General features: G+C 45.4%; 1 protein-coding gene across 1 annotated transcript; it reads left to right on the top strand.

Annotated features, from left to right (window-relative positions):
- The first annotated feature begins 744 nt into the window (after nucleotides 1-744).
- Med18 (mediator complex subunit 18) lies at nucleotides 745-6,736 on the top strand. The gene is made up of 3 exons (XM_059256153.1): nucleotides 745-924; nucleotides 1,680-1,821; nucleotides 5,614-6,736. Exons 2-3 carry the CDS (start codon nucleotides 1,749-1,751, stop codon nucleotides 6,165-6,167), a joined length of 627 nt encoding a protein of 208 aa, XP_059112136.1. The 5' UTR covers nucleotides 745-924; nucleotides 1,680-1,748; the 3' UTR covers nucleotides 6,168-6,736.
- The last annotated feature ends 16,018 nt before the right edge of the window (nucleotides 6,737-22,754 follow it).

Genomic DNA, 22,754 nt, shown 5'->3' with positions numbered 1-22,754 from the left:
CCATCATGTGGGTGTTGGGGAACTCTGCAAGAGCAGCAAGCACTCTTACCTGCCCAGCCACCTCTGTAGCCCCTATTTATTTTCGAAGTCTCACAATGTTGTTTAAGTCTTGAACAGCTCTGCTGGAGAGATCCTTAACGCAGCCTTTTGAGGTTCTCAGATTCAGACTGTGCCTGGTCCCCTGTATTTAATGTTGAGGTATGTACCGTAAATTGAACAAGTTTGCTGTTGTTTCGTATTAAACTTACAGCCTTGCGCATGCCAGGGAAGGCTCTAGCACTGAACTGTTTCTCCAGACCCTTGAAAACACACAAAATGTTAAGTGTTACTACTGAAGTCCATAACGGCACAACGCTGTGCTTAGCTGGGGAGCGCAGCATCCCTTTGCCACCTTCAGGTCTCTCCTAGAATGTCTCCACTTTATAACATACTCCCCTTTTTCAATGCGGCTCTTTCCCTCCTCGCTCCCCCCAGCGGCTGAGTTCAAAATTTAAATATAGTATCCAATCAGTTTCGAGAGATCTGATCAAAACATCCAGGTAGTCGAAGTTGGGGGAAGGAAAAAAAAAAAAAAAAAAACCCTAGCGCTGTCCTATGACGTAAAGCCCTGCAGTCACCTCCAGTGCACCAGTCTAGGACAGGACCCCATCACCACGCAGCACTGCACTTTGCACATGCGCTCTTGCGGTCCAGTGCCAGAAGGCGGGCGCCTTCTCTGCCCTCTCGGCACCCTTACTTGAGTAGCGAGGTTTCCTGTCCGTCAGCTTCCTGCCGGAAGTGCGGAAGGCAATCCATTCGGCGGTTTGGCTGGGTCTTCGATGGCGGGGTTTGGGCATTTGGGGAGTGCGGATTGCTAGCGTGCACACGTGGATGTAAATCTAACTTTGTGGGGAGCTGCAGCGTGCACGGAGGCGTGTTGCTAGTGTAAGTTCACACGTGCCCCCGATCCCCGCGTGGGCGGACCGGTGCAGTCACTTTAACTTCACGCTTCCCGCCTGGCTCGTTTGAAAAGGCGTTCTAGTTGGACCCTCACGTGTACCCTGGTGCCTCTGTCTGAGTCTCCACGGACATAGGATGAAGGGTAGACAGGTCCTTAGTTCGCTTTCGGATCTTTTGTTTTGGGTTTTTTGAGACGATCTCACTGTGATTCCCTAGCTGGCCGGAACTTGCTGTGTAGACCAGTCTGCCCTCGAACTTGCAGCCGTCTTCCTAACTCTGCCCCTGAGTGTTGAGATTACAGATGTGCCCCGACACGACCAGCTTTTATTTCTTTATGTTTGAAAACGGGGCCTTTCTGTGTAGCCCGAGGTGACCTCACCTTTTTTGAATTTAGTTGTATGTCGGTTGTTTCGTTTGAGCCACGTTAGCTGAGGGAGGAGGGAATGGGTGGTTAAATGCCCCTGGTCTTATTTAAGAAGACAGACAGTATGATCCAGAGCAAGAGGTTGCACAGCCGCTTCAAGATTACATAGGGAACTTCTAGAGGGTTCAGAGCTTGAGGCTGGCATGGTTATGCCCTATCTCCGTGGCCAGAACTCTTGTCTCTGGCCATCCGTTCTTAGAACTGGCTGTATAAACAGATGTCCAAAGTTCTGAATGCATAAGTCTTGATTTCACAGCAAGTCAGTTGTGCCACACTACCAACCACTCCGGTGTATAGACAAGTGTGCCTCTTCCAGGTGTGTCCCGTGCTTCTGATTGGAAGATCTGTTTCCAGTTCTGTCGTCTCGGACGGAATTAGAGGCATCATGGAGGCCCCACCAGTCACCATGATGCCAGTCACTGGGGGCACCATTAACATGATGGAGTACCTCCTGCAGGGTGAGTGAACCAGGGAGCTTGCATTGCCAAGTTTTCTTTCTTTCTTTCTTTCTTTTTTTTTCTAGAGATAAAGTTAACAAGGACAACCGCACAGTTTCTGTCGACCAGTAAGTAACTATGTTTAAAGGGAGGTGGGGTGGTAAGATGGCTCAGTGGCCAGAAATTTACCTGCAGACCAGGCTGGCCTTAGGTACCTGGGATTATAGGTATGCAGCACAACACTTGTTAACTTTTATCTATTTATTTTTATTTATTTATTTTTCAACAGGGTTTCTCTGTAGCTTTGGAGCCTGTTCTGGAACTTGATCTGTAGACCAGGCTGGCCTCGAACTCCCAGAGATCCACCTGGCTCTGCCACCCAAGTGCTGGGATTAAAGGCGTGCACCTCCACTGCCCGGCTCTTTTTTTTTTTTTTTTTCTTAATCTTGAAAAATTAGAACTCGACATTCATTACTTATTCTCCCTCTCTCCTAGCCCTTACTGATCACCTTCCCACTTGACAGAATTTACATGATTTTTTTTTTTTTTTTTGAGACATGGTCTCATATTCCTGGCTGACTTATTTTTATTTTTAAGTATGTTCAAAAAAATCTTTTAGGTTTTAAAATTTTATTTTTTGTGTATGAGTGCTTTGCTTGCATGTATGTATGTACTGTCAGAGATCAGACTAGAGTGTAAGATTCCCTGAAAAGGCGTTAGGGACAGTTGTGAGCCACTCTGTGGGTACTGGTGGAAACTGTACCCAGGTTCAGTGCTCTTAACCACTGAGCCATCTTTCCAGCCCCCAGACTGACTAACTGGCTGTGTGGCCAAGGATAACTCTGCCCTTCCGATCTTCCTGTCTTGAGTCTAAGTGCATGGATCATATGGGCATGTGCCACATCTAACTAAGATGCATTTTGTTGAAGTTTCTTTTAGCATTATTTCATTGTTATTGGTATGTGTGTCAGTAAGTTCTTGATTTTTGTTGCTCGGTAGCTTCCACTCAATTTTTTTTTTGTTATTGTTTTGTTTTATTTTGTTTGTTTTTTGAGACAAGGTTTCTCTGTGTAGCCCTGGCTGTCCTAGAACTCGCTCTGTAGAACAGGCTGGTCTCAAACTTACAGAGATCCACCTGCTTCTGCCTCCCGAGTGCTGGAATTAAAGGTGTGTGCCTCTGCCACCCTGCCACACATACATAAATTTATATATAATCAAATCACAGTGCATTTGTCTATCCGAGTACTGTTGGGCTGGACTAAGTATTTTGTGGGTTTGGTTTCTTTTTCTTTTTTTCTTGCCTAAGTAACCAGGAGTGGGATTTGTTAATCAGGTATCTACCCTTTGATTAAAACTTAGTAACTTCAGAGAGGCAGCTCAGACAATTTTAAAAATTATGATAAACTGTCAGATGTGGTACCCACTTTTAATCCCAGCACTCTGGAGGCAGAAGCAGGCAGATCTCCATGGTTCTGAGGCCATGCTTGTTTTCATAGTGAGCTCCAGAACAGCCAGAGCTAGTTTGTGTGTGTGTGTGTGTGTGTGTGTGTGTGTGTGTGTGTGTGTATCTGTATGTGATAAGCTGTTTGTGATAGTTCATGCTTGTAATCCCAGCAATTAGGAGGTTGAGACATGAGAATTGCTGTGAGTTCAAGGCTAACCTGGACTACATAGTAAGTTCTAGGGCCTTACAGCATCTTGGGTGAGACCCTGCCTTAAAAAAAAAAAAATAGAATTTTTGGATTTAGGGGTTTGTTTTGTGTACTGGTATTGAACTGAGGGCCTTAAACATCCAAGGCAAGTGATCTGCCACTGAGTTTTATCATAGCCCTTTTAAAAACTGTTGAGAAGGTCTCAGTTACCCAGGCTGGTCTTGAATTTGCCATATAGCCCAGGCAGGACCTGACCATGCTGTAGTCCTGCTTATTAGCTAGAATTACAGGCCTGGACCACCAGGCCCTGCTGAGTTCATGTTTTTTTTTTTTTTTTTGGTTTTTCGAGACAGGGTTTCTCTGTGTAGCTTTGCGCCTTTCCTGGAACTCACTTGGTAGCCCAGGCTGGCCTCGAACTCACAGAGATCCGCCTGGCTCTGCCTCCCGAGTGCTGGGATTAAAGGCGTGCGCCACCACGGCCCGGCGAGTTCATGTTTTTTAATCTCTACTCTTTACTAAGTATCTCAGGTGTTGTATCTACTTACTGGAATCTTTTAGGGGGATAGTTTGCTTGGTTGGTTGGTTTTTTGGTATTGGTTTTTAAGACAGGGGCTCACTTTATATCCCTGGTTGGCCTGGAACTCCCTATGTAGTCCAGGCTGGCCTTGAACTTACAGAGATCCTCCTACCTCTTCCTCCTGAGTGCTGGGCTCAGAGGCAGCGCCTTCATGCCTGGCTTTACTTGAATCTTGTAACGGCCCCTGAGATGTTATTTTTTTATTTTTATTAGCTCTGTCTAAAGAGCAGAGGACAGAGGTAAAGGCCCAATGATAAAATGTATTGGTGAAATTATTTAGGCCACTCCACGTAGTTAAAAGGAGATTTATTTAATGGCGTAACTTACAAATTAAGGGATAGGTAGGTCGCGGGGTCTGGGGAAGGTGTATCACAGTCCAGCGGTGTTCTCTGGAGCTCTCCTCTGTCTACCTCCACCATCCAGCGTCCTGGAACCAAGAGAGCGTTCGCCGATCCGGATCTCGGGTCCCCAGGTGCCTCCCTTGGCCCCGCCTTGTAGGCGTGACAGTTGCCGAAGTCTCAATGGGGGTTGGAACTTCCAGAACAAAGCTGGAATGGCTACCCACTACAAAATGAGACCCAAGGAGAATGCTGATTTTAGAAGACCACCCAATATATTTAGTGGACAGATTTAGGCTCTAAATTTTTAAAGTTTGTGTGTGTATGAGTGTGTGTGTGTGTGTGTGTGTGTGCACGTTTACACAGGTGCTGTTGCACATTTTGTAGGAGTCATTTCTCTGCTGCTGTGTGGGTCAGAGGGAATTGAACTCAGGTCCTCAGGCTTGACAAAAAGTCTTTACCTGATGAGCCATTTGGACTGTCTTTAATCAGATTTTTCTGTTACATTTTATTTGTTTGGGAAGGGCTTGTGTGTGCCACAACCCACTTGTAGAGGTCAGGGGATGTGTAGGAGTTGGTTCCTTCCCTTCATAATGTGGGTCCGAGGATTGAACTCAGGTCATCAGGTTTGGCAGCAAGCACCTCTACCCACTAAGCCATCACATTGGCCCCTCTAAAATGTTATTGAGTAATTTATTTATTTATTTGTTTATTTGGTTTTTCTAGGCAGAGTTTCTTTATGTAGTCCTCACTATGTAGACCAGGCTAGCTGCTAACTCACAGAGATCCACCTGCCTCTGCCTCCCAAGTGGCAAATATTTTTTATTTATTTGTATGTTTGCCTGTTTGGATTTATGTGCATCATGTCCGTGCTGAGGCCAGAAGAGGGCATTGGATCCCCTGAACCTGGAGTTACAGACAGTTGTGAGCTGCCATGTGGATGCCGGGAATTGAACCTGGGTACTCTGGTAGACCAGTTGGTGCTCTTAACCAGTGAGCCATCACTCTAGCCCCAATGGGGACAATTTTCAAACCAGGCCAGGGCTCTTGCTGTGAAGCCTTACAACCCAAGATCACACTATGGGACCCACATGGTGGAGGGAGAGAACCAGTAGAATCCCATGAATTGTTCATATTGAAATGATTGATGCATAGAACTATTAATTTATTTTGTGTGTTTATCTTTTACTGGTTTCACGACCCTGAGTGAGAGCCAGAGCTCACTGTCTTTTTTTAATCTCTTCAGGAAGTGTTTTGGACCACAGTTTGGAAAGTCTCATCCATCGCCTTCGTGGTTTGTGTGACAACATGGAGCCCGAGACTTTCCTCGATCATGAGATGGTATTCCTTCTTAAGGGCCAGCAGGCCAGCCCGTTTGTTCTAAGGGCCCGGCGCTCCATGGACAGGGCAGGGGCACCCTGGCACCTGCGTTACCTGGGACAGCCAGAAATGGGAGACAAGAACCGCCACGCTTTGGTGCGCAACTGTGTGGACATTGCCACATCTGAGAACCTCACAGACTTCCTGATGGAAATGGGCTTCCGCATGGACCATGAGTTTGTCGCCAAAGGACACTTGTTCCGTAAGGGCATCATGAAGATTGTGGTGTATAAGATTTTCCGAATCCTGGTCCCAGGGAATACAGACAGCACAGAGGCCCTGTCACTCTCCTATCTTGTAGAATTAAGTGTGGTCGCACCAGCGGGGCAGGACATGGTCTCTGATGACATGAGGAACTTTGCGGAGCAGCTCAAACCTCTGGTTCACCTGGAAAAAATAGACCCCAAAAGGCTTATGTGATTAAGAAGGTCCGTCCTCACCTGGGAGGTGAAAGACCTCCCGAGTGCCCCAGTTCGCTGTTGCCAGGCAGCCTGACTCACCTCAGGAGGATGCGTGGTGAGAATTTGGTTCCCTTGAACTGTGTCCTTCATGTGGGATTTCTTTTTTTTCTCTTTTGGTGACAGGGTCTTACCATGTAGCCCTGGCTCACCTGGAACTCACTACATAACTAGCTAGCCTGGAGCTTAGTTCCCCTACGTGTCTGCCTAAGTGCCTGTGTTAAAGGATCTCCTTACCAAGTTTCATTTCCTTGACAGCCTTTTCCCAGTAAAGACCCAGGATAGCATGGAGATTTGTTCAAGTCCTGTCTCCAGTCAAAGAGAAGGAACTGGAACATACTAGCTTTTCAGAGGAAGATGTCAAAAGCAACTCTGATAATTGTTTTGCCTTTTTTTTTTTTTAATTCTTATATTTATTTTTTGTCTTCTTCATATGTTTGTATTTGTTGTTTCACCATTTATATATAAGTTTGTAACAGTGTTGTGAGCTGGCATTGTATGGTAATAAAGACGGAAAAGAAACAATTGCAATTCTGATCCTTGTTCTTAACTTTTTACTATTATTATTACTTAACTTCTTAACTATTTACTATTATTATATTACCGTTTTACTACCGTTATTGTGTATGATGGGTGTGGGCACACCTGTGGAGGGCCAGAGGCCTCTCCAGGACGCACATGGTGGAAGGAGAGAACTGCCTCCTGCACGTTGTCCTACTCTGTCTCCACATACTTTGACGACTGCTCCTGTACATGTGCACGCATACACACAAAATAAATGTAATAAACAGTATTTTTAAGTAGCTAGTGGCTGGCGAGATGGTTTAGCTGTTAAAGCCTCAGCTGCTCTTGTAGAGGACCCAGGCTCAGTTCCCAACACCCACTTGGTTGCTAACAGCCTTCTGTAACTCCAGTTCTAGAGGATCTGATGCCCACTTCTGAACTACACAGGCACCAGGCACAACAGTACACAGACATGTTCAGGCAACACCTGTACACATAAAACAAGTAAATCTTTTTAATAATTTATTTCATGTGCATTCATGTTTTGCCTGCATGTATGTCTGTGTGAAGGTGCCCTGTTCCCTGAAATTGGAGTTAGAGGCAGTTATGAGCTGCCATGTGAGTGCTGGGAGTTGAACCCGGGTCATCTGGAAGAGCAGTCAATGCTCTTAACCACTGAGCTTTCTCTCTAGCCTCAGTAAGTAAATCTAAAAAAAAATTTTTAAAAAGCTCATAGTCCCACATTTGATGAGGTCAGAATGTGACGTCATACAGTTTTCTTTCTTTTCACTTTTTTCTCTCAGGAAAACTTTCAGGTTTTTTTTTTTTTTTTTTTTTTTTTTGGTGGGGGGGGGCAGGTTTGGAGACAGGATTTCTCCTTGTAGCTCTGACTGTCCTGGAACTCGATCTGTAGACCAGGCTGGTCTTGAACTCCAATCCTCCAACCTCTGTCTTCTGGAAATAAAGGTGTGCATCCCCACCGGCTTTCTTTGCCTTTTTTTTTTTTTTTTCTTTTTTTTTTGTTTTTTGTTTTTTTTTGTTTTTTGTTTTTTCGAGACAGGGTTTCTCTGTGTAGCTTTGCGCCTTTCCTGGAACTCTCTTTGTAGACCAGGCTGGCCTCGAACTCACAGAGATCCGCCTGGCTCTGCCTCCCGAGTTCTGGGATTAAAGGCGTGCGCCACCACTGCCCGGCTTTCTTTGCTTTTTTATTCTGCTTTTTTTTAGGAGTTTTACTCAGGATCCTACAAACAACTCTAATGAAACTCAGTGTTGGCTCATCTACCTGATTATAATTTTATATCACATTTATTTATTGAGGTCTTATGTGTGCACATGTGGAGGTCGGGACAGCTGCCAGGGTCGGACTGCACATTGACCGTGTGGAACTCCGGTTGTCAGGTTTGACAGCAAGCACCTCTGTCCACTTTTCCTGTCCAGATGAGCTCTCTCCCTAAGCCTGGAGCTCAGGTTCTTCTAGACTGGCCAGCCAGGAGCCTCTCGGATCTGACTCTCCACCCCCAGCACTGGCATTACAGAAGCCAGCTACCTCCAGCTGGAACCTGGACCTGCACTCAGGTTTCTGTACTTGTACAGCAATGCTTTACCTGAACATTCTCTCCAGCTTGATCCATATTTTCTTACCTTCAAATCTGGCACACTCTTTACCAAATTGAGGAAAAAGGAAACCAAATCAAAGGCCTTGAGCATGCTAAGAAATCACTCTACCGGCTGGTCGGTGGTGGCGCACGCCTTTAATCCCAGCACTCGGGAGGCAGAACCAGGCGGATCTCTGTGAGTTCGAGGCCAGCCTGGGCTACCAAGTGAGTTCCAGGAAAGGCGCAAAGCTACACAGAGAAACCCTGTCTCAAAAAACCAAAAAAAAGCCGGGCGGTGGTGGCGCACGCCTTTAATCCCAGAACTCGGGAGGCAGAGCCAGGCGGATCTCTGTGAGGTCAAGGCCAGCCTGGTCTCCAAAGCGAGTCCCAGGAAAGGAGCAAAGCTATACAGAGAAACCCTGTCTCGAAAAACCACAAAAAAAAAAAAAAAAAAAAAAAGCACTCTACCAAGCTACAGACCCAGTCCCTTGTAATTATCCTTTGTAGAGAGTTTTTTTTTTTTTTTTTTGAGACAGGGTTTTTCTGTGTAGTTTTGGTGCCTGTCCTGGATCTCACTCTGTAGACCAGGCTGCCCTCAAACTCACAGAGATCTGCCTGGCTCTGCCTCCTGAGTGCTGGGATCAAAGGCATTTGCTACCACCCCCCAGCTCTGTAGAGATGTTTTAACCCTTCATGATAGTAGTCTATTGGAACCATCCTGTTATCAAAGCATTAGGAAGACCGAGAAGAAAGATCACAAATTCAGGGTCAGTGTGGGCTACAAAGCAAGATCCTGTTGCAAACCACACACACAAAGTACATTTTTGTTGATGACCATTTTAAAAACCAATAAAATGCCAGAGATGGTTCTTCGGTTGCTGCCATCCTGCAGCATTTATTGCAGTGTGTAAACTTATTTTCGTATGTGCCGTGAGCCAAGGCTGAATTCTCTGACCAGCTTGTCAGCTAATTCTTACCCATAACAGTTAAGTGAATTAAATAACTGGTCTAAACCACAGTTAAGTATAAAACGGGCAGGTGTGTTTTATTTAAAAAATGCCAGACATAGTGGCTCATACCTGTAATTCCAGCACTCAGGAGGTGGAGGCAGGAGGAAAGCCTGGGCTATATAGCAAGAGCTACCTCAAAAAAAGTTAAATACATAGCCACGTAGTGGTGGCACATGCCTTTAATCCCAGCACTCGGGAGGCAGAGGCAGGCAAATCTCTGAGTTTAAGGCCAGCCTGGTCTACAGAGAACAGCCAGGGCTACACAGAGAAACCCCATCTCCATAACCACCCCCCACCCCCAGAGAGAGAGGAAAAAGAAAAGGAGGGGGGGAGGAGGAGAAGAAGGAGGAGGAGGAGAAGAAGAAGAAGAAGAAGAAGAAGAAGAAGAAGAAGAAGAGAAAGAAGCAGCATCATTCCTACATGATCTTTGCTGTAGTTTCTACCTCCGAGTTCCTGCCCTGACTTCCTCGGTGAAGGATGGTAACCTGGGGCTTGTAAGATAAAATAGGCCTTTCACTCCCCGAATTATTTTTGGTCATGATGTTTTTACTACAGCAACAGAAAGCAAAGTAGAACACGCTGTCACAGTGTGTTAGCTGGTGATTCAGACACTGCTCCTTATTGGGCAGTCTCCCTTTTATTTCTAGACTCCGCTGTTTGGGCTGTTCTAGACAAGGTCTTCCTTCTCAGTCTAGGATGGCCTTGAGCTCAAGGCAATCCTTCCTCTTCAGCCTCTAGAGTGCTGTGATTACAGGCATGGACTACTATACCTAGCCCTAAATTATACTTTTTTTTTTTTTTTTTTGAGCTGAGGATCGAACCCAGGGATTTGCGCTTGCTAGGCAAGAGCTCTACCACTGAGCTAAATCCCCAAGCCCTAAATTATACTTTTATTCTCTCCCACTTTTTTTTTTTTTTTTTGGTTTTTCGAGACAGAGTTTCTCTGTGTAGCTTTGCGCCTTTCCTGGATCTCGCTCTGTAGACCAGGCTGGCCTCGAACTCAAAAAGATCTGCTTGCCTCTGCCTCCCGAGTGCTAGGATTAAAGTGTGCCACCACTGCCCGGCCTCTCCCACTTATAACCACAAAAGTGGATTTATTTTTGTTTGTTTCTGTTTTTATTCTGAGGTATGGTCTCATGAAACCCAGTCTGGCCTCATACTTCTGAGGTAGTAAGACTGGTCTTGAACTCACAGAAATCCTCTTGCTTCTACCTCCAGAGTGCTGGGATTAAAGGCATGCACCACTATGCCCAGCCTCATTTGCGTAAATTACATTTATGTGTGTGTGCGTGCATGTGCACACGCACACACTTGCAAGCACATTCATATGCATGCCACAGCTTGAGTGTGGAGGTCCAAGGACAACCTGCAGGAATCTAGTCTTTCCTTCCCCTGTAAAGGGCCAGATTCGTGGTGCCTTTACCCACTGGGCCATCTTAAGTGTCCATCCTACATTTTCTTATACTAACTTTATGGTTTTAACTTCACATTTCAGCCTTTAAACCTTTTGAAGTCTGTATTCTGCATGGTTTCAAGGAGAGAGTCATCTTTCTTCTTCCTATGGTGAATTAGTTTCTGTCTGAGACACAATGTCTCCAGGGTTTGGTGGCTTGTCACCTTTATCACATATTAGCTTCCCGAATACAGTCTTTCTTAAGCTCCCCATTCTATTCCACTCTGGCCTTTCTTTGTTCTTGGCCAGCATCTGGCAGAGCGGTGTTTTTATTGGCTTTGGGGTAAATCCAGTTCTACCAGTAGGGCAGGCACCCCCACTTTGCTTTCTCCTTCAAAATAGACTTAGCTTTCAAAGGCCACACACCTGTAACACCAGCGCTTGGGAGCCTCAAACTCCGTACATACGAGAATACAAGGCCGGGAGGTCATATTGCAAAATCCTTTCTTTTTCCTCCTTCGTGAATAATAACTACATAGTGAGACCCTGTTTTTAAAAATCCGCAGCAAGATGCTGGGTGTGGAGTCACACGTCTTTAATCCCAGCACTCGGGAGGCAGAGGCAGGTGGATCTCCATGAGTTCGAGGCCAGTCTGATCTACAAAGTGAGTTCCAGGACAGCTAGGACTATCACACAGAAAAACCTTGTCTCGAAAAACAAACAAACAAACAAACAAAAAGCAGCAACATTAAATATATTTAAAAAAAGAAACACACTCCTAATCTCTTGCCTCTGCCTCCCAAGTGCTGGGATTATAGCCATGTGCCACCCTCTTGATCACAAAAGGGGAAATCTGACATGTTGACCATTACCTGTGCTTCTGTTTGCCTTTCATGTGTAAGCCATCAGATCATTGGCAAGTAATGGCTATTCTCTCTTACCTGTATACAATTAAGTTGTTTTTTTTTTTTTTAGTTACTTGATTATTTTATTCATTTAATGAGTGTTTTGCCTGCAATTTATCTGTGTACCATGTGGGTCCTTGTGCCCATAGAGGTCATGGGATGTCAGATCTCCTGGAACTGGAGTTTCAGATGTTTTTGAGCCACAATGTGTGTGCTGGAGACACAACCTGGGTCCTCTGCAAAAGTAGCAAGTGCTCTTAACCTCTGCATCAGCTCCCCAGCTCCCCACATAAAGCTTTTCAACATAGGTCCTGAGAAGTCAGGCATTTCTGTCTTTCTTGGGTTTGTTCTAAGCCACAAGAAGGCCACCCAAGTCTGGCTCTTTGACCTCTAACTTTTTAAAAAACACAATTTATTTATTAATTAATTTAGATATAGGATGTCCTGTAGCGCAAGTGGGCCTTGAACTCACTATGTAGCCAAGAATGACTTTGATCTTCTGAGTGTTCCGCCTCTAAAGCACTAGGGTGCCAGATACAGGCTTCCATGCCTGGCTTATGTGGTGCTGAGGTCTAACTGAGCCCTCTACTGACTGAGCTACACCCTCAGCCCTGCCCTCTGACATCCTCAGCCCCACCCCCTGACATCCTCAGCCCTGCCCCTGACATCCTCAGCCCCGCCCTCTGACATCCTCAGCCCCGCCCCCTGACATCCTCAGCCCTGCCCTCTGACTTTTGATAGTGACACCATGTATTTCACATTTCACCATGTTCCTTGTACTATCACCCATATGAGTGTATTTTGGCTTCTAGCTCTAACACGTCATAGTTATTTGCATATTGGGCATGTGATTTAAGCTTTCACAACGTCTATTTTCTCATGCAGGTCATTATAGTCCCACTTTTCAGAAGTAGGCCAAATGAGCGAAATTGCCAGTGTGCATAAATGCAAAAATCCTAATATATTGCTTGCCAGATGTCAGTGTATTACTTTGTACGTTTGTGTGTATATGTGGAGGCATGTATGTGTATATGTGTGCATTCGTGTGCGTTTGTGTTCATGAGGACTCAGGAGCCATCCACCTTTCTTTCTTGAGACAGGTTTGGCGTACTGAAAATCTGGAGTTAGGCTAGACTGGCTGGAAGCAAGCCCCAGGAAATTTCTCGTCTCATTTTCCCAGCAGTGGGATTACATGCCTGTGCGCCTATACCCTGTTTTTGTGTGAGCTGTGAGGCTTGAACTCAGGTCCTCATGCTTGAGCAGCCAGCACTTGACCAACTGAGCCGTCTCCCTGGCCCCTATTTCTGTGTTACTGACAAACCTGCATAGTTCCTCAAGGGAGGAGTCATTTGGCAGCAGAGCATAATGGTTATGAGCACAGAGTTTGGACGTTTGAGTTCCAATTCTAAGTTCACTTTAGGGCCTGCGGTTGAGGTTCAGGGTTGAATTCAGGGTCTGGCACCCAGCACCAAAGACAACATAAATATCCGAGAGCAATCTGCTACTGTAAGTGTGTTGTGCAAGCAGGCGGGACCACTTTAACATTAGTCTCCACCCCGCCCTCCCCATTTGTGATGCTGGAGATGGAACCCAGAGCCTCACATGTTAAGCATGTACTCTATGAACCCTCTTCCTACAGACTATAGGAGAGATTAACTAAGATAATAAATAATCACCATTTGGATATATACAGTGACTGGTTTGAATATAGCTGCAGGGGCCAGCACAATGACTCCTTAGGTAATGGTACTTGCTGTCAGGCCTGGTTACCAGAGTTCAGTCCCTGGGACCCACATGGTGGAAGGAGAAAGCCTACTCCCATAAGTTGTCCTCTGACCTCCATATGCATGCCGCGGAATGCGTGCATACACCACACACAGAAAACTCAGCTCGTTGGGCTTATAGCTCAGTTAGTACAGTGCTCGTCTAGCATTCAGGAGGCCCTTGATCCTCACCCTATGCCTGTAATTCCAGCACTTGAGAGGTGATGGAGAGAGGAGGATCAGAAACCTAAGGATATTCTTAGCTACACAGGGAGCTGAAGGTCAGCCTGAGCTGAATGAAGGCATGTCTGAATCTCTCTATATTTATCTATCTATCTATCTATCTATCTATCTGTCTGTCTGTCTGTCTGTCTGTCTGTCTGTCTATCTGTCTATCTACGATCTACCTAATTTTTCTCAGGGGCCCTCAGAGACCGGAAGAGGATGTTGGAGTCTCTGGAGCTATAGTTACGGGTAGTTGTTAGTCGTGCCTCACCCAATATGAGTGCTGGGAGCTAAACTCAGGTCCTCTGGAAGAGCCTCAGTCAGCCTTAACCACTGAGCAATCTCTCCAGTTCATCTCCAGTCCACTTCTCTTTTTTTCTTTGTTTCTTTCTTTTTTTTCTTTTTCTTTTGTTTTCTTTTTCTTTATTTTTTTGTTTTGTTTTGTTTCTTTTTTTTCAGAGTTTCTCTGTGTTATCTTGGCTGTCCTGGAACTTGCTTTGTAGATAAGACTGGCCTTGAACTTGAACAGATCCACCTCCCTCTGCCTCCAGAGTCCTGAGACTAAAGGCATGCACCACCACACCCTGCTACATTCTAGCTCTTTTTTTTTTTTTTTTTTTTTTTTTTTTTTTTTTAGTTTTTCGAGACAGGGTTTCTCTGTGTAGCTTTGCACCTTCCTGGAACTCACTCTGTAGACCAGGCTGGCCTCGAACTCACAAAGATCCACCTGCTTCTGCCTCCAGAGTGCTGGGATTAAAGGCGTGCGCCACCACCGCCCGGCTCATTCTAGCTCTTAATATACATTGTGTTAACTGGGTGGTGGTGCACACTTTTTTTTTTTTTTTTTTTTTTTTGTGGTTTTTCGAGACAGGGTTGCTCTGTAGCTTTGGAGTCTGTCCTGGACTAGCTCTGTAGACCAGGCTGGCCTCGAACTCACAAAGATCCACCTGCCTCTGCCTCCCGAGTGCTGGGATTAAAGGCGTGCGCCACCACCATCCGGCGTGGTGCACACTTTTAATCCCAGTCCTTAGGAGACAGAGGCAGGCAGATCTCTGAGTTTGAGGCCAGCTTAGTCTACAGAGTTGTCTCAAAAAAACGAACAACCAAAAGGATGAAGTAAGGAAGAATGTATGGAACGTTCCCCTCTCTTTCTGGCTGTGTAGTCTGTGTGGCATGGCCAGTGCCTGAGTGCCAAGAAGAAGGTGAGCCTCTCCATGCACTGGGGAGTAATTGGCTCTCTTCTCAAATGAGAGAGGATTTAGCCTTGGATGCTCTCTGCAGTGACAGGTTCTTCACAGTCATGATGCCCATCGATGGAGAAGCAGAGCTGAACTTTAGAAGTGGACAGGATGTGAGTCACTGAGCTGGCCTTTTGTCAAGCTGACTGTAATTGGTTTTTTGTTTTTCCTAGGCAGTGCGAGTGTGGAATGATGGGACTAATTTAAGGAACAAATAAACATATTAGATGATAAGCATCAAAACAAGCAGCTCCCTTGGATGCTGTTTTGAATTACTGGAAGAGAAGGGAGAAACCAAACTCATTCATTTTAATATCAGTTTATATTATGAAGCTTTTAATTTATTACAATCATGACATGGTGGAGCATGATTGAGGAAGACATATCAAGTGGGCCCCTGGCCTTCACATACGTGTATGCTCATATGCATACACCCACACACATGAAATAGAGTAATCTAGGGTCTGGGTTTGTCGCTCAGTTGGTACAGTGCTTCCCTGGCATACATGAAGCCCTGGGTTTGATTGACAGCTCTACATAAACTGATTGTGGCGGTGCACACCTGTAGCCCTAACACTTGAGAGGTGGAAGCAGGAGATCAGAAGTTCAAGGTCACCCTCCTAGGCTACACATCAAGTTAGAGACCTGTCTGGAGTACACGAGACCCTTTCTCGGGGGCTCGAGAGATGGCTCAGCGGTTAAGAGCACTGGCTGCTCTTCCAGAGGACCCAGAGTCAATGCCCAGCACCTACATGGCAGCTCACACCTGTCTCTAACTCCAGATCCAGGGGATCTGACACCCTCACACAGACATACATGTAAACAAAACACAAATGAACATAAAATAAAAATAAATTATACATATATAACATATATTTTATATGTTTATTTATTTATTTATTTTGGTTTTTTGAGACAGAGTTTCTCTGTGTAGTTTTGGAGCCTGTCCTGGAACTCACTCTGTAGACCAGGCTGGCCTCAAACTCACAGAGATCCGCCTGGCTCTGCCTCCCGAGTGCTGGGATTAAAGGCGTGTGCCACCACTGCCCGGCTAATATATATTTAAAAAAATAAAAAATAGGGCTGGAGAGATGGCTCAGAGGTTAAGAGCACTGGCTGCTCTTCCAGAGGTCCTGAGTTCAATTCCCAGCAACCACATGGTGGCTCACAACCATCTGTAATGAGGTCTGATGCCCTCTTCTGGCCTGCAGTCATACATGCTGTATACATAATAAATAAATAAATCTTTAAAAAAAAAAAATAAATAAATAAAAATAAAAAATAAAGACACCCTTTCTCAAAAAATATTGGGGGGCAGTTAAATAAATAAATTTGGCCAGATGTGGTCAAGCATGCCTATAACTCCCTGAACTCTGGAGGCTGAGGCAGGAGAGTTGCTGGTTCAAAGCACCTGAGCTAAGATCTTGTCTCAGAAGCAAAACAACAGGGGCTGGAGAGAGGGCTTAACCGTCAGAGGCACTGGCTGCTCGTCCAGAGGACCCAGGTTCAGTTCCCTGCAGACACATGGATGCTCCCAACCGTCTGTAACTCCAGTTCAAGAGGACATGACACTGTCTTCTAACCTCTGTGGGCACCAGGCGTGTACACGGTACACTAAACATGCATACAGGCAAAACACTCATACATAAAATAAAATTTTTAAATAAAATAATAATAAATTAAAAAAAAAACAAACAACAAAACCCCAAAGGAAACAAATAGACAACAGCAAAAAGATTTAGGTTGTGAAGTTGTTCAGTGGGTAAAAGTTGCGTTCTACTAAGCTTAATGACCTAAGTTTGATCCCTGGGACCCACCTGTTGGAAAGAGAGAACCAACCTCTCAAGTTGTCCTCTGACCTCCACACCCAGGCTATAGCACATATGTGTCCGTCCTACACAAAATAAACACATGATTCAACATTTTAAAAAAGGCCAAAACACAGATGGCTGAGCAGGTAAAGGCACTTGCTACCAAACCTGATGATCTGAGTGCACATCCCTGGAGCCCACATGATGGGAGAAGAAAGCTGACTCCTGTAAAGACCTCTCATCTCCACACTCACTCTGTGGTACACGTGCCCTCCTCCTACAAATAAATGAATGTTTTTTAATTAGAAAAATAAAAGATTTGGATTTCAGAGAAGTTTTGATTTTTTTGGACTAAGGATGGTCAGTGTAGAGTGGTAAAGGTTCTTTTACTCCTTTAGAAAAAAAAAAAAAAAAAACAAGCCAGGCACCCGTGGCACACGCATTTAGTTCCAGCACTCGGGAGGCAGAGCCAGGTAGATCTCTGTGAGTTCGAGGCCAGCCTGGTCTACAGAGCGAGATCCAGGACAGGCACCAAAACTACACAGAGAAACCCTGTCTCGAAAAACCAAAAATACATAAATTAAATTAAATAAAAAACTAAAAAACCAGGGCTTATGTGACGCTTCTCCATTAGCCTTCTAAGTAGTTAGAATCCCAACATGTCCACTGCAGTGAGTCCTTAATGATGGCTGCTTTCAGTGGCTCTTTTTTTTTTTTTGGTTTTTCGAGACAGGGTTTCTCTGTGTAGCTTTGCGCCTTTCCTGGAACTCATTTGGTAGTCCAGGCTGGCCTCGAACTCACAGAGATCTGCCTGGCTCTGCCTCCCAAGTGCTGGGATTAAAGGCGTGCGCCACCACCGCCTGGCTCAGTTGGCTCTTTCTTGACTCCAACTATCCCTCCAGGCAGGTAACCTCTGTATCTGGTACCCATGCTCCAGGTAACCTCTATGTCTGGTACCCGTGCTCTCCCTGGAATAGTCCTCCCCTCAGGGTAGGTAACCTCTATGTGTGGTGCACATGCTTCTAGAGTAGTCCTTCCCTCTGGGCAGGTAACCTCTATGTGTGATGCACATGCTCCCCCTAGAATAGTCCTGTTTTTTTAGTCCCCCCCCCCCCAAGACAAGATTTCTCTGGGTAGTCCTGGCGGTCCTGAAACTCACTCTGTAGACCAGGCTGGCCTTGAACTCACAAAGATCCTCCTGCCTCTGCCTCCTGAGGGCTGAGATTAAAGGCATGCACCACCACCATCACCTAGCTAGTCCTTTTCTGTATTACTGAAGATTCCCTTTGTGCCTCTCCTGTTGACTTTCCTAAGTCCCAAAACTCTGTGTGTGTGTGTATGTGTGTGTATGTGTGTGTGTGTGTGTGCGTGCGCGCGCGCGCGCGCACTTGTGTACTCAAGTGTACACATGTGCCTGTGTGTATACTGCACACATGTGGATATACATATGAGTACAAGCGTACTAATGTGTGCAGGCCTCAGAAGTTAAAGGAGGACATACGGTGTCCTGCCCTGTCATCTCCATCTTATTCCCCTGAGACAGGGTCTCTGCCTGACCATGGAGCTCCCATTCTTCCCCTTGATTCCCGTAGGATGGCTGGTCAGCAAACCTCTGGGATTCTCTCCACCTCCCACGGCACTGAGGTGACAGGCGTGTGGCCCTGTTCCTCTCTTACCTGGATGCTGGAGATCTGAACTCAGGACATCACGCCTGTGTAGCAAGCGCTCTTACCCACTAAATCATCTCCAATCCCCCACAATTTAAAAACTATATTTGTATATATTTAGTAGGCCACGTCTTCCCCAGAGTCCCTCCTTCCCCTCATCACTGAGGCTCCAGCTCAGGAGCTTGTGCAGGAGAGGTGAGTGAGCTTCCACTGAGTTACACCTGCAGCCTTGTTTGGAGAGAAAGGGGGCAGAGAGGGAAAGAGGAGATGGGGACAGGGTTTTGTCCATGTTAGCCATAAAAGCATGATTCTCCTGACTCAGTTTCCCAAGAATGAGATTACAGGTTACAAAACAGTGACACCATGCTACTCTCTTGAGAGTTTTAAAGGTTTTATTTTGGTCCTGGAGAGATAGCTCAGAGGTTAACAGCACAAACTGCTCTTACAGAAGACCCAAACTTGAGTCCCAGCATCCATGCCTGTAACTCCAGCTCCAGGGGGATCCAACTCTCTGTTGTCTGCACAGACCCACACAAGCACAATTGAAAACTAATAACAAAACGAATCTAAACTTTTATTTGCGTTGTCTCCGTTCCTTCCACGTTTGCTCTGGTGTGTGCTCTCTGGCTCTTCTGATGGAGGACATCCTTGTATCATCTTTGGTTTTCTGCTTATCGGTAAAGGTGGAATTAAGGCTGATTGAAAGCTCTGTGCAGAATGAGGAGAGTCATTGACCATGAAGCCATTTGTCCGGGAGTCAAAGACCAGAAAGGTCACTGACCATGAGAAGCCATTTGTTGAGAGACCTCTATCCATTAGCAAAAACTACTTCACATCGGGCTTCATTTTCTCCAGAGAGACAGACTCATTTGCCCCCTTTTTAGTGTGGAGCCCCTAATTGTACAGGGTGACTCAGGAGAATAAGCCTCCATGTAATTGCTGAGAGACTGTGATGGGGGAAAGGGAGTTCACCTTCAGTTCGTTCTTATCACAGCTGCCCTTCACCCTCCACCTCCAGGGAGAGCAGTAGATTAGTTCCTGGACGTAGCAGGCTGCTTCTTAGTTCTCTCCCATTTCTGCCCCAGGATTCAGCGTTCTTGAATTGGCCAGGTCTATTCCAATGTATTCTCCTGATTTATCATCTGTACTATGCTACAGCTGCTGTTCCCTACCCACCAGCTTTCTTTAGACTTGAAAACAATCCTTTATTGAAGTTTTGGTGGGATTTGGAGGTTAGTGTATAGGAGAACCAAGTGCATGAGAAATACAACTATGCTCTTCTACAGAAACCCCGCCCCCATTCTGTCTCTTTTTGGAGACAGGGTCTATGCAAACTTGACTGGTCTGGAACTCACTATGTAGACCAAGGTGGCTTCAAACAAGCACTCTCAACTGCTGAGCCGTCTCTCCAGCCCCTATTTTCATTTTGAGACAGGGTCTCACTATGTTGTCTCACTTGTCTTGAGCTCTGTCTATAGCCCAAGCAGGCCTTGAACTTGCAATCCTCTTGTGTCTTTGTTGTTGGTAGGATTAGAGACCTGTACCACCAGGCCTGGCTTCATACAATGCATTTTGAAGATTGTCTGAAACAAACATGGGCTTGGCGTTGCACATCTGTAATGAGAAGTCAAACACAAACAGATGCCGCTTACTAACCATGTGACCTGGAAGCTGCTTAGCCTCATGAGTCTCTCTCTCTGTCTCTCTAATGATTGTCATCATATCACAAGGTTGCCATGAATGTTGACTAAAATACACGGGGAATGCCCTGCACAATGCCTGGCCCATAGTATGCACTCAATTAGTGGACATTAGTGTTGTGCCTTACTAAGAGGATTTTGTACTGATAAGTAAAGTGTTGCTAAGCTAGGAGTTCTAGCTTTCTGAACGCCAATATTTACATCATCAAATGAATTGTGGAAACAGGGTAGCACAAAGTGACAGTCAATAAATCATAGCTTCCTTTGTTGCATTTTTGTGTTGAGACACAGGACCAACATGGAGGTGGAAAGGCAAACATCTATATGTTTGAACACTACACTGCAAACATTTGTGTTTGAACACTGCCTGGATCTTCCTGACCCATCTGTCACCGAGCCAATTCCGGGCACTTCCTTAGTTGCAGAGATTTCACCTGTGCCACAGGAGAACAGAAGTGGTGGCACAGCTGCTTCCTCCCAGCTGGGAGTAATCATGGAGACAGGAGGCTGTTCATAAAGCTCAGGGCCGATGGCTGTCACTTTGTTCTGGTTTTGTATTGTTTCTGTTTGTTTGTTTGTTTTTCATTCCAGTTTACAAAGCACAACATAGATGTCACTCCTCTCTCTCTCTCCGTGTGTGTGTGTGTGTGTGTGTGTGTGTGTGTGTGTGTATGTATATGTATGATGTTTCTGATGTACACACACATACACACATGCACACACACATACACACACCCACACGCACGCACGCGCGCGCGCACACACACACACACACACACACACACACACGCACGCACGCACGCACGCACGCATGCACACATTTCTGAGACAGGATCTCATTATATAGCCAGATAGCCTTGAACTTGTCATATAGCTTGGCTGGCTGGCTGCATCTCCCAGTCTTCCTGCCTCCCAATCACGCTGGGATTGTGACTTTAGTACACCACTATGCTGACCTGACTTTGACTTTTGCAAAATAGTTTTCTTTCTCATGTAAATATAGCATAAGAACTAAAAGCAGCGTACTGGGCTGGGGGAGATGGCTCGGTGAGCAAGAGTGCTGCACGCTGTGCCAGCACAGAAACCTGTGTTTGGATTTCCAGGCCCTGTGTAAAAAGCTGGATGTAGCTGAGAGCACCTGGGATCCTGGTGAGAGATGTAAACCTGGGGCAGAGATGGAATGGGAGGCAGAGCTGAAAAATGGCAGGCTCTAGGTTCAGTGAAACGCCTGCTTAAGGGAATAGGGTGGAGATTGGTAGAGGAGGACACAGGATGTCCTCTTCTAGACTCTTCGGGTGCAACCACACACACAAGTGTACACAAATAGGACACACACACACACACACACATTTAGAAAAAAAAAACATGTACAACATATCTTGATACCAGATTTTGAGTTTTCGTTACTGATTAAATGATAAATTTTACATCTGTATTAATAGGAAATAACTTTTAGATGGGTTCTTTGCTTTAGAGATCACCCAGATCTAATCAGAAGGCACGCTGTTTTAATTTTTTGATTTGTTCTTTACTTCCCTGAGGGTGGTAGTGGTGGTTGTTATTTATTTTAATTTTGGAGTGGGAGCAGTCTTCTACTGCCCAGGCTGCCCTCAGTCTCTTAAGACCAAGTATTCGTCCCTCCTCGGCCTCTGGTTCTAAGACCACAGCACACATCACCACGTACTACTCCCCTACAGTAGGGCTTTGGTTTCTTCTGTTTTTGTTTGGCTTTGAGACAAATTCTTGCTATGCATCCCTTGCAAGAAGTCCTGGAAGGCAGCCTGCTTTAGCCTTTGGTGTGCTGGGATTTCAGGTGTTTATCAATGGGCCTGGCCTTCAACTAGAAGGTATTATTTTACTTTTTTTTTTGAGACAGGTTTTCTCTGTGTAACAGTCCTATTGTCCTGGAACTTGCTTTGTAGACCAAACTGGCCTCGAACTCAGAGATCTGCCTGCCTCTGCCACTGCTGCCCAGCTCATTTTTTTTTTTCAGGTTGTATTGATGTATTTAGGAATATATATGTATATACACAGATATGTGTTTAACAACAATTAATCAAAAAAGAGAGCATGAATTTGAAAAAGAATAAGGAGGGATACATGGATGGGTTTAGAACAGTGGTTCTCGACCTTCCTAATGCTGCGACCCTTCAATATAGTTCCTTATGCTGTGGAGACCCCAACCTTAAAATTATTTTGTTGCTACTTGGTAACTTTAATTTTGCTATTGTTATGAATTGTAAAGTAAATACCTGTGTTTTTCAATGGTCTTAGGCGACCCCTGTGAAACGGTCTTTTGACCCCTAAAAGGGTTGGGACCCATAGGTTGAGAACTGCTGGTTTAGAGAGAGGAAAGGGAAGGGGGGAAATGATGTAATTATATTATAATTTCAAAAAATAAAAAAAAATTTAAAATTTTTTTTTAAAAAGGAACTGGAGAAAAGGACTGAACGCTCTAAGCCTAAGGCAAGAAAGGTCCCAGAATTTTGCCTTTTCTCTGGTCTCCTTAATCTCAGCAACAGGTTCACAGTCTTCTGTTTGGACAGTGGTCCTGCTGGCATGTGAGCTCAGGGAACACCCTTCAAAGTGAATTAGAATTCAGGAGAAGATGCTCAGTGCAGGGCCCTGAGGGAAGGAAGGAACTTCCCTGCTCCTGAGAATTACTGGGTTTTCTCAGAAGATAAAGCTGGTGAGCCCAAGGCCTGTGTGCTCAATTCTGACCTCATAGTCTAAGACAG

Source organism: Peromyscus eremicus, chromosome 2 (assembly GCF_949786415.1).
Source record: "Peromyscus eremicus chromosome 2, PerEre_H2_v1, whole genome shotgun sequence".
Taxonomy (NCBI): Eukaryota; Metazoa; Chordata; class Mammalia; order Rodentia; family Cricetidae; genus Peromyscus; species Peromyscus eremicus.
Note: the sequence above shows the minus strand (reverse complement) of the source record. Positions and strands in the feature narration are given on the sequence as shown.

Coding starts and splice junctions, on each gene's coding strand:
- Med18 (XM_059256153.1), top strand. CDS start 1,749: ATGGAGGCCCCACCAGTCACCATGATGCCAGTCACTGGGGGCACCATT. Junction 1,822..5,613: donor GATGGAGTACCTCCTGCAGG/GTGAGTGAACCA, acceptor TAATCTCTTCAG/GAAGTGTTTTGGACCACAGT.